The sequence below is a fragment of the Alexandromys fortis genome, unplaced genomic scaffold, assembly GCF_014885135.2.
Source record: "Alexandromys fortis isolate MF-2015 unplaced genomic scaffold, M_Fortis_MF-2015_v1.1 scaffold_28, whole genome shotgun sequence".
NCBI classification, from domain to species: Eukaryota; Metazoa; Chordata; class Mammalia; order Rodentia; family Cricetidae; genus Alexandromys; species Alexandromys fortis.
In genome coordinates, this window is record NW_026067901.1 from 12,815,467 (window position 1) to 12,827,779 (window position 12,313).

A 12,313-nucleotide genomic window follows, 5' to 3' on the forward strand; every position below is an offset into this window, starting at 1 on the left:
ATCTGCAAGGTGGCCCTGGATGCTCTGAGAGAAGGCAAGCAGAGCCAGGGGCAGATTCTGTGTACAGGAAGCAGGAGGCAGAAGACCCAAAGACCCACTCTTGTTTTTTCTGCACCATCTGGTCTCTCAGCAGCAAGAGCTGGAAACAATGCTCTACATCTGAGAGAAGCTTTTCAGAAGTGGGGGTGGGCCGGTAAGATGGCTCAATAAGAGTGCCTGCTGCTCTTCCAGAGGACCTGAGCTCAGTAACCAGAACCCACGTTGGGTGGCTTTTAAAACCACATGTAACTCCATCTTTGGGGGAACCCAGTGACTTCTTCTGGCCTCTTGTGTACCCATACATGTCTGTCTGTCTGTCTGTCTGTCTGTCTGTCTGTCTGTCTGTCTGTCTCTCTCTCTCTCTCACACACACACACACACACACACACACACACACACACACTAAAGACTGTCTTAAAAATAAAGAGGTGGGGGCACCCCAAAGGAGCTCAAGCAGAGGTAGAGAGACTTGAAGACACTGTGGAGGGGACTGTGGCAAGCCATGGAAGGATGGAAGGTTGCTAGATAGCCTCTGAGATCCCTGTAACACCCACCCAGTCTTCAAAATCCTGTGCCCATGAGAACAAAAGTACCCCTTTGCCTAAATAATCTGGGTCATGATGACTGCCAGACTAAGACCTTCAGACCCTCCATTCCAACAAGAATACATTCCTTACAGACCTTTGCTGGTTTCACTGAAGACAGACTTGAGCTAAACCTTGAAAATGCTATCCATCTATCAATCCACCTACACACCCACCCATCCTTTCAACCATCCATTCTTCTTTTATCCACCCACCCACCCACCCATCCATCCATCTGTCCGTCCGTCCGTTCATCCATCCATCCATCCACCCATTCACCCATTCTCCCACCCACCATCCTATCAAGTTTCCCACTTATTTACTGAGTGGCTTCTTCAGGCCAAAAAGCCCAAACTAACTACAAACACTACCACTTCATTCCAAAGTCCCAATCTAGCAGGTGCAACAAAAAAGTTGTCAACTTTAAGATACGAGGGTAAATGCTCCGAGGAAGGATGCCTGGGGCCAGGGACTGTTAATCAAAAAAGGCTTCACCAAGAACATTACTTTTGAGCTAAGTATGTAAGAAGGAAGGCAGTTGGCAGAAAGGAGGCAAAGCTCAGGTTGAGGTCAGGAGCCAACATATTTAAGGAATGGAAAGGAGGGGCAAAAGTCAAGGAGGGGGAGCTGCAGCTGAGAGGGTAGGCTAGGGCCGATCACACTGGGAACAGAAACCCTTCAAGGGTTTAGACTTCTTGATCTAGAAAAAGAGATCCAGAGAGGGTTCCAAGGAGGAACTGGACAAAGAGACTAGTTCTTCAGAGTCCTCTGATGTGGCTTGGTACATACCCTGGGAGACAGGCAGCTTGAAGGCAACCCAGGACCCACGTATCAGAGCAAGGTCTGAGTGATGGAGGGGGAAGTACAGAGAGGACATGATAGAAAGGTTCAGGTCAGGCGGCAAGGCAGCTGCTGCCCCTGTACAAGACAGATGTCAGTGCACACTGTCTTCCCCTCCATCCATGGGGAGCAAACCCCAGCCCTTTACAAGTGACAGGGGGCCCTGAGGGTCCTTCAGAGTCCTTCACTCCTCACCACTCTTCTTCAGATCTGCACAGAGACAGCACCAGCAGTCAGAGCCACTGAAAGACTAAAAACCTAAACCAGTGTGGTGGTTTGAATGAACACGGGCCCCATAAGCTCACAGGCAGTGGCACTATAAGGAAGTGTGGCCTTGTTGGAGTAGGTGTGGTCTTGTGGGAGAAAGTATGTCACTGGGGAAGGCTTTGAGGTTTCAGAAACTCAAGCCAGGCCCAGTGTCACTCTCTCTTCCTGCTGCCTGCCATCCAGATATAGAATTCTCAGCTACCTCTCAAGCACCATGCCTCTCTGCATGCCACCATGCTTCCCACCATGATAATAACAGACTAAGCCTCTGAACTATAAGCCAGGTAAGCCAGCCCCAATTAAATACCTTTGTAAGAGTTGCTATGATCATGGTGTCTCTTCATGGCAACAGACACCCTAAGTGTGCCAGTATTGGCTGAATCACCATTTTCTCAATAGACACAGAGTAACTGGTGTATATTGGGCACCTTGCCAGGAGACCAAGACAGTCACCAAATGAGACAGACCCAGTGCCTGCTTTTGTAGAATCTCTCAGATGGCAAGGAAGAAAAATCCAGAGAACAGAAGCAAATATCTCAGGCTGTTCTAAGCACCATAAAGATAATGCTGTAAGCAAGAAAGAGGGAACACAGCCTGGGGTGTTATGCAAAGCTCCTATAATAGTGAGGATATGGTGTGAGTGTCCCCAAAGGCTTGAGGTGTTGACATTTAATCTTTACTGAAGTATTAGAAGAGTGGGCACTCTTTCCAACTACAACACCTAGAGAAGGGGTCTGAGGAGGGTGGCTGGGATTACAGTCCTTACAGTGGAGCCCCATAAATTCTGGAGGCGTCAGAAGACAAGACACAGATGTTGATACGTGCTCTATCTCTGCACGTGATACCCTGAGACCCAACAGGACTCTACCAGCAGGAAGGGCCATCATCAAATGGAGTCTCTTGACCTTGGTATTCCATAGCTAGACGCCAAGTCTAGCTCAACAAACATCTTTTCTTCAGGAAGTTACCCAGCCTCCAGTAGCCTGTTATCATAATAAAAGATAGACTAATGCAGCTGAAGAGGAAAGCCCACTTAAACTGAGGTTTACCCAGCTTTCAGGCTAAGGGTATAAAATTCCATTTGAGCAAGGGGAGAGTAATCTGAGGTCAGGATGGATTGTCACCCTAAGATGAAGCTGTACCCACCCTTGAAAATCCCATAGAGGAGAGATTGTTTGGTGGCTAAGAGCACTGGCTGCTTTTTCAGAGGACCTATGTTTAGTTCCTAGCAATCCATAGAGATTCACAATGGCTGCAACTCTAACTCCAGGGGATCTGGCATCCTCTTCTGACCTCCACCAGGCATGCGTTCAATGCATGCACATACAACATGTGGATAACACACACACATTTTTTTTTAAAAAGAATAGAATAAAAGCCACAACTACATACAATGAATGCCATGAAGGATCTTGGGCAAATTCCTCGACATGCTCCAGTTTCTGAGCAGAGAATGAACTGTGGGGCGTGTTGAGTGGATGCCAGGAGACCTGCAGAAGGTGGCTTGGCTGGAATCATGATGGAGAAGATACAGGCAGGAGGATCAGGACTCACAGTGGAGGTACTGTGATGGGATAGAATAGGCAGAGCTGTGGGGCTGGGGCACATATATCATCTGTGTGATCGTGGGCAAATCACACGAGTATCCACAAAGACAACACTTACAGAACTATACACAAAATATCTGATAGACACCTTATGGTTCCCAGCCAGCATCACAACAGTGCTGACCTTTGCCTCCTCTTGGCACAGCACTGGGGTTCAGTAAAGGCCAATGAGTTCATTTATAATTTACCCAGGAGCTTCATCCAAAAAGTATTAACTGTGTTTACCGTTTTCCCAGACCAGAAGGTTAAATATACACCCAGCCATGGTGATCCTAGAAAGAGCCCCAGTGGCCTGAAGGCCTACTTCCTCAGGCTAGCTTGGCCACACAGGTCAAGTCCTAAGAGCCAAGCCCTTTCCTTTCTTGGGGGCTGGTTCTGTATCTGAAAGCTGAAGGAGGAGGAGCTGAGGTATCTCTGGGGGTGAGGGCCCTTTCTCAGCCATCAGTGCTACCTGTTGGGGTAACACCACAGGGAGAGACAGTCCAGAGGTGTAGACCTGGCTCAGCCTCATTCTTCTCTTGCCTGGGATGTCTGGGAGTGCAATGATGGGCTCTATTGCTTGGGTTCTCGGCTACCCAGACCTTATGAAAAATATTCCCCAGTCACCTGTTAGGGAACCAATTCTGGAAGAGGCTCAGTTTACCCCAGGAGAGAAAAAGCACAGAGATCCCTGTCCACGCCCAATAAAACCAAGGCACGAGAGGCATGCTTTATGGGACGGCTGCTGGGACTTTATTAGAACTCCAAGGGCAGAAAAGCGACAGCAGGGGGTGGCCAGAGCCCAAGCAAGCACTCAGAGCTCTGCAGACACAAAGATATAAAGCTTGGCCACAAAGGAGCTGACTGTGCCGTGGCGATAGAGATCCATCTTGACGGTCAGGAGCAAGTCCCTGGGCTCGGGGATGGGCTTGGTGAGGGCCACCACCCCACTGTGGTGGCTCACCTTCCGAGTGGTGAAAAAGCCCTCCTCATTGCCGGCGGTGATGGCCAGCTGCATGCTGTCCCCAGGGACAGCACTGGAAGGGCCCATGCGGAAAACCACTGCGGGCACTTGGATGTTGGTGGGGAAAGAGAGGTGGTAGTAGGTTATTCTCAGAGGCAGCCTGGGGCACTCCTGGTTCTCATGGCAAGGCAAGCGCTCACAGCGGCTGAAAGACAAGTGGACAGAGAGACAGGAAGAGGGTTAGCGCCTCCTCAGCAAGCAGAGAAACAACAGAGTGTGGGCAAGCGCGGCTCGCTGGGCGGGACCTCCTGCTACCCCTCTGGCCAACGCAGCCAGCACAAAGAGCACCCTCACTCACCTGGGGGAGGTGCTATAGACCTCCAGGCCATAGACTCGGGTACCAGTCTCTTCCAACACCCTCTGGGGGCACTGGTGGCTGAGGTCAAGCCATAGCCAGCATGAGATGTGCCCCCTTCTCAAGGCAGAGAACCACCTTGGGCGCACTCGGCAAGGGCCTCACCCAGACAGTGGCCAAGGGCATGAAGAACTCCTGGGTAGGTTGAGAGACTACCCAGAGATCATTATAGCCATTGGCATTTATTGGACGTGGGGCTAATCCTCACACATTCACTAGCGCCATCACTACCAGTGTTTAAGATGGTGGCCTGAGAGCCATTTGCCAGATGAGGAAACAGGTTCAGAGAGAGCCACAGAGTGAGGGAAGAAGCCAAGTCTATGCTCAGGGATGAGATCAGCTCCCCAGTCCTTGTCATTCAGCTTTAGACACCTGCTCCAGTTCATCCACAGAGACCAGAGTGGGGCTCAGAATGGAGATGTGACAGCTGCTAATATCCTGTGACAAGACTGAATTTCCTGTGGAGGATGGAGACAGGTCCAAACTTCCTGAGTGGTGGAGATGAGAAAGGTCTCACTTCCCGTGGAGAACGGAGACAGGTCCTAACTTCCTGAGTGGTGGAGATGAGAAAGGTCTCACTTCCCGTGGAGAACGGAGACAGGTCCTAACTTCCTGAGTGGTGGAGATGAAAACAGGGTCTCACTTCCTGTGGCAGGATGGAGACAGGCCACACACACTTCCCGTGTGATGGAGATGAAGGCAGATTATCACTTCCTGTGACAGGCTCTAACTTCCTGTGTGGTGGAGATGAAGGCAGGGTCTCACTTCCTGTGACAGGCTCTAACTTCCTCTATGTGGTGTAGACAAAGAAAGGCCCTAATTGCTTGCATGGTAGAGATGACAACAGACTCCCCCTTCCTGTAACAGAATGGAGACATGCACTAACGTCCTTGTAGGAGAGGCAAAGACAAAATGTGACAGGATGTAGGATGGAGACAGTCCTGGCTCTGTGACAGGAACTGACCTCTTGTGATAGGGTGAGGATCGTTTTCTCAGTCACTTTTAATTACAGACCCTAACTTCCTACAACAGGATGGAGACAGAGAGTATATTCCTGGGACAGGATGTTGGCAGGAAATGAACACCAGACTCAGCACCTTCTGAAGGCAGCGTGGCACAGCCTTAAAAAGAAGCAGAGACAAGATGTCACACCCCATAGGACTTGGCCAAGCCCTTCTCAGGAAGTTCTGCCATTTTGACTGGGTTTGGATTCTCCACTTGGGGGTATTTTCTCTCCTGGTCTTCCTAGGCCTCCATTTCTTAGCTTATACCACATTTGACAGTTCTTGTGCATGGCGTTTCTGTCTGCATCTTATCAGATGCTGTTAGGAAGCCTTCCATTTACTTGACTATTTACCAATCTGGCTCTAAGAAAGGAACAGCCCTACAAGTAAGATCCGCGGTACTGTAACAGGAGATGGCTGTGCACACTAAAGGGAGCAGATTCTGGGAGCGAGAGCCCGGAGCCATTGTAGCAGGGAATGAGGTAGGCATGGGCACTGAGGAAAGGATGTTGCCCCTAGAGATGTCAAGGATCAGGTAAATGGGGGTACTCCACATGACCAGGAGGTCTATGGTGGGATGACTGAGAGCAGGGAGGGCAGTGGAGAGTCAGGGAGGCTGCTGGGGTCCATGAGCTCTGTTCCTCTGGGGGTGTCAATGGCAGTAAGCAGCAAATTTGAGTTTCAAAGTCAGCTTATCTCCCTTCAGGCTACATGCACGAACACACATGTATGACACAACACAGAGAGGGGGGAGGGAAGGAGGGAGGGAGTGAAGTGGGGGAGGTGGAGGAATTATCCAAGTTCAAGTGCTTCAGGAATTGTCTGAATGGGTCTGGTCAGTAGGTGGTGCTACAGTCTCCTTCATGGAATTAGCTTTCCCACTTGCCCTGTGGGGCCCTCTACTGACCAAAGACTAGGTCTTGAGTTGCGAAATAAGCACGGCAAATGTGAGGCCTGCGTGACGTCCTGGTCCAGCTCCCACGACCATCACATCTCAGGGCTTTGGATACTGTCATCCATCAGAAGAGAACCCAAGCCCTCCCTGGAAAGAGGGGGTATGGACTGGCTCTTTTTAGGCCACTCACTCCCCAGGTGGGGTAGTGGTTCCTTGGCTTTATCCCCTGTGCCAGCACAGGGCTCAGCTCCTACTGCACTTTGTAAATGGTCACTGTGCAGGTCGGCTTGGTCCTTGACTTTCTTTCCCTGCTCCAAATTTTATCAAAACATCCTAGAAGTCATAACCACCGTGTGTGGCAAGCTGCTGGTTGGACGAGGGCCAGCAATGAAACCTGGTAGCTGATCATTACTGAATCGATTACAGAGCAGGGTAAAGGGAAGCTGAACCTGGGACCTGCCCTGCACAGGGACCAGGCTCATAGCATCCACAGACACAGTCCCTTCTCACATATGCATTACAGTGCAATGTGTCCCGATTCTCCAGTCCAACATCTTTGATTGTAATACCTCAGGCGTTGTGAAAATCATCAGAAGCCAGTACAGATGAGAGACAAAAGCCAAGAAGAAGGTTGCTGGGACACCCCTGTGATCACATTGACATTTCCTTCACATGAGCCATTTGTCATTCCTGAGAGAGGCCCAGGACCTGGCCAAGTCCCTCTTGCCCTCTGTGACCACAGCTTTTCCCTTATGCCACTTTCCTAAGTCACAGTACCCAGAGCCACCCAGCTTCATGACAGATTTTACAACCATACTCCAGAGTGGCTCCACGGAGGGGAAAACAATATATCCAGCCCTGTTGAATGCTAGAGACAGCCTTGCACACAGAAGTAACAGGCACTCTGAGGTCAGGACCTTAGCTACCTGGGCATGTCCATGAGACTCATTTGTAGATGGTGTCCCTAGCTTGCTGGATCGGGCTCCTGGGTAGTGAAGTGAGAGAGGGTCTGAGGCCCAGAGAGAGAGAGAGAGAGAGAGTGGGGTGGCGGGAGAGGAGAGACTGGGAGGTGGAGAAGATCGATTCCCACATCTTACCCATCATGGTTCCAGAACAAGCTGCCCCTGTGGAGCATGAACTGCAGGAGAGCCACCCACTGGTTCCTCTGTATATACACGCATGACATATTTGTGCGCACATGCATATGGATGCCTAAGGTTGTCATCTCGTGTCTTTTCTGATCGATCTCTGCCTTATATAGCAAGGCAGGGTGCCTCACTTGAACTCAGAGTGGGACAATTTGGCTATTTAACTATTCAGCTTGTTATGGGAACCCACCATCTCCACGGATGAGCTGCTATGCCTGCCTGGCGTGGGTGCTAGGGATCCGAACTCCAGCCCTCAAACTTGAAGAGCAAGCGAGTCACCTGCTGAGCCATCTCCTCATCCCAGCTCACCTTGTCTCTGCTTGAGACAGTATCTCATGCAGCCAACAGCTGATCCTGAACTCCTGATCTGCTTGCCTCTACCTCACCAATGCTGAGATTACAAGTGTTACACCATGGCATCCACTTTACGCCGTGTACTGTCTCCTTTCTAAAGGTCAGGGAGCTAAGAGGCCTGGGTTTCTGATGAGGAGAAACAAGGATTGTAGAACGGAAGCCTCTCATCTAACATGTGCCCGGAAGCGAGCTTCTTCTCATTAGCGCCCCACCCCCAGCTAGGGTGAAGACCTTCCACTGGAGACTCAGGCCCTGGCCCCACTTCCTCCGCTCAACACTGGTCTCACAACCTGTCCACGCCTCCTCAACGGGGTCCATCAAAGAAGAAAGCTGTAACCAGAGAGACTCCGGCACAGCTGTCGGTCACAAAATCATAACCATATGCCCCTCATGTGCTTTCTCGAGCTTTCCCATTCAAGAGTCAAGTGACCTTAGACACAGCCTTGTCACCCACTGACCAGCAGAACAAAACTGATGTCACTCAAAAAGAATCTTGTCCTCTGACTTGTGCCTTGAGAAGAACAATCACCCCCACAAGAGCTCAATGGGCAGACTGGGCCAGCACTGAGCCGGGTTTGCTACCTCTGGTTACCAACACCTGACCAAGCAAGTAAGCAAGCTTGTACCACTTTACGTAGGTGGCCCAAGGATGACCAAAGGCCACAGCACTGAGAAAGGCCAGGACCAGAAGCCCAGCCTTTCTACATGGCAGCCCAAGTCCTTGCATCCCCACATGGCCTCCCAGATTTACACGCCATAACCAACAAAGACCCAGCTTTCCCTCCCCCTCAACAGTACTGCAGGAATAAGTGCATCCTGGGATGCCTGCGCCTGCCTGCTGGGCAGAACCCAGGGTGAGGTCTATGCAAAACAAGCAGAAGGGAGCTGTGCCCCAGAGTCATGCCCGCGGGGAACCCTGCAGACCACCCCACCATTCCACCTTACAGCTTAAGACAGAAGCTCCAAGAAACCCAAGTCAGCGTGACTCCCAAACTGTGATCTTTCTAGAATATCTCAGCATCTCCATAAAGTCTCTGCTTGGAAGAGGAGCATTCCCAAGGGGGTTCACTTAGGACTCCCCAAATCCTCAGCACAGAGGACTCCACCTCCTCCATCCCTACTCTCCGGCACTTGGTGACACAAAGACAAAGGACAGAAAGTGTCACAGGAGGACAGTCATCTTCACAGGGTTGGAGCATCACTCCCCACCTCTCTTGTCCCTGTGTCCACATCCAGCCTGTTTTGATGAAGAACAGTTTCCTCTTCCAGCCCCAGAAACAGCAGGATTTGGCAGCTGTGGCCTGACATATCAACCCCACAATGGAAGGAAATGCACCACAGGTGTCCCAGGGATACCCCCATTTCAGTGTGTGCAGGGCCCCAATCTCCCCCACAGCCTAATTCAGCTCTCACTGACCTTAATTCAAGTCTGGCCAACACACCCTACCTATCTACCTGTCCCCTGGCCAGGTCGGCCTCTCTCCACTCTCTCAGCATCCTGTGTACTCTTTGTTCACTATCTGGCGTGTGCTCCTAGAAGTTCGCCCAATGGGCGGGACATCCACGGCCCATCATCTACCCAGGAGCCTGTAAATACTCAGCCCATCAGCACCTGAATTTTGCTCACCTTAGCAATCACTTCAGCGAGCAAGGTCAGTCTGCCTCCCCACAGACTCATATGTCCTGCCCCCAGCAGAGGAGTTAGAAGTTACCATTACAACCACAGCCCAGCTTCTGGAATCCTCAAACCCAGTCATTTGTAATGGGAAACAGAAAACGGCCTCAAACCAAGGGTGCATAGCTTTCTCGGTGACTCAGGACAGTCCTGCCATTGCAGCCAGGCTATTGCACAACTCGTGACCTCCTAGGGATGTGACACATTTGCAAATCCACTTCTGGAGTAGCTTTTCCCTGACCCAGACACAGAAAGAAACAAGGCACTTGGTAGTGCTGAGACAGGGACTCAACAGGCAGCCCAGGCTGTCCTCAAGCTGGTGATCCTAGTACTGGGATTGTAGGTCTGCATCAACACATCACAAAAGGTGGACTGTCCAAGAGCCAAAGACAAGCACAAGGTCAAGAGATCACATGGAAAACCCGGGCTGTCCAGCCATATGCTCGCTTTAAACATCTCAGTGCTAGTGGTGAGGCCATCAGTCCACACTCACTCCTGGAATGAGCTCCCAGAGTGGAGTTTTCCCACAGCAGGTAAATAAAGTTCTCTGGATAGAACTGAGATGACGGTGGTTGCAATGGGAACCATGGCCTGGGAGTCCTCCGAACTCCCTAAGGAAGGAGTTCCTGGACACCAGAGAGGACACCACGGTGACTGGAGATTACAGGGCACATAGTCAGTTTCAAGTATGGGACACTTCATGCTATTCCCACATATCACTCTGCTAGATGGAATGCAGATGCCTTAAAAAGTCACCTTGAACCCTGGATTTTGGCCAAGAGAGTGACATTGTCACCTGCTCCTCCAAGTCAGCGTATTCTCACATATGCATGTTACAGATGAAGTGACCAAGGTCTATCTCAATGGCAGCATGCCCACAGTCCATGACTCAGCTGCAGCTATCCCCATGACCTCCCAAGGATAGTCTCACTGGCCCTCAAGGACCTCGGAACCAAGAATCAGCAGATTCTTAAGGCCGAATAGGAGAACACTACAGTCACAGCTTATGGACCACCTGCCCATGCCCAGAGCTGGGCCTTTAGGAAGCCCAAACAGACAGTGGGTCCCAGAGACTTACGTGTCTGCGGAGCGGCGATAGTTCTCGGGACATTCAAAGGACAGGCATCGGAAGCTGCCTTGGATGTTGAAGCAAGTCTCATTGATGGAGCAGTTGTGGATACCAGTCACACACTCGTCAATGTCTGTGGAGACCCAGAGACAGTGAGGTATAGGCTAAAGCCATGAAAGCCATGCCTACCCACGCAAACTGTGTATTAACATCCTGGCCCTCCATGGGAGCAGCATGTGGTGTCAGACCCTCTTTTATGAAACACGGAGAATAACAAACGTACTAGCCTATTCACAAGTGTTTCAGTGGGGGTGTGCAGCAAGAGTAGATACCATGTGAAGAGTGTTGGAACACCAGCAGGAATGACAATGTGAGTGTTGTTACAGTCCTCATCTTAGAAAAGGTTCACGGAGCGTAAGGAACCTGACCACAGTCACACGTTCTGTATAAGTGACACAGCCAAGCTTTGAACCCACGCAAGTAGGCACCAGAATCTGGTGCTCCAACTACATATCACCTTCCCATGGCTCTCAAGGAAGGCTACCCTGACCTCATGTGTGACTAGCTACATCTTGACAGTCAGGAAGAATCTGAGCCTATGGTCCCACAACACAGGTGAGGAAACAGGCCCTAAAAGAGAGCCATGCATCTTCCCTTGGGTCTCAGGGCAGTAACAAAAGTGGTTAGACAAGGGGACCAGGCCTGGAGATCCTGTTACAGGGCCTATAACCTCTAGAGGTTGGGGAGCCCCTTACACAATATTCCAAGAGGATGGGGTTCAGGGTTATCACCAAACCTAGGAGGTAGCTGTTAAGAGGAGTCACAAGTCTGACTGTCACTGGCAAGAGCAACCCTTGCCAATCTCAGAGACCACAGCTCAGGAATGTGGGTTTGTGGGAAGAAAAAAAAAAAAACCTTTTTATTTGGAGGGTCAGGGTGGGCATGTGCCACAGCATGTGTGTGGAGGTCGGAGAACTTGCAAGAATCTGTTTGCTCTTTCTACCGTGTGGGGCCCAGGGATTGAACTCAGAGTCATCAGGCTTGGCAATGAGAGTCTTATTCAATGAGCCATCTCGCCAGCCCAGGAATGTGTTTTTGCTGCTTCTGGGCAGGACTCCAGGCTGTGGTGAGGGACCTGGGCCAGGAGAGCAGAAAGCAGGACTATGGGGGTAAAAACAGTCCTGTCCGACCTCAGAGAAGTTGAGTGGGTCCCTTCCAGAGAATGTTACAGGCCCTGCCTTTGGCTGGCCACCTTCTTTGTTGTTGCTGGTGTATGCGCATGTGTATGTGTGTGTATTGGGGGGGTTATATACACAAACGTGTATGTGAGTGCCCATGCACAAATGTGTAGAGCATCAGGAATCTTCCTCTGCCATTCTCCACCCCCCGCAACCTGGTACCTAGCACTTAGTCAGGTTGGCTAAGCCAGCTCCAAGGAAGCATCTCTCTCTGCACCTACAGTGCAGGGGTCAC

At 50.8% G+C, this 12,313-nt stretch overlaps 1 protein-coding gene across 2 annotated transcripts in view; it reads right to left on the reverse strand.

Moving 5' to 3' along the window:
• The window catches only part of Fbln1 (fibulin 1), a 72,306-nt gene that overhangs the window by 26,955 nt on the left and 33,038 nt on the right, over nt 1-12,313 (reverse strand). Inside the window, exons 14-15 of one of the 2 annotated variants that reach the window (XM_050130250.1) lie at nt 10,850-10,973; nt 4,043-4,485 (exon numbers count right to left, since the gene is read on the reverse strand). In XM_050130250.1, the coding sequence (XP_049986207.1) occupies nt 4,131-4,485; nt 10,850-10,973 (479 nt within the window). In that variant the 3' untranslated portion in view covers nt 4,043-4,130. Of the gene's footprint in view, nt 1-4,042; nt 4,486-10,849; nt 10,974-12,313 lie in introns of those variants that run through there. The other variant, XM_050130243.1, reaches the window with a different exon arrangement.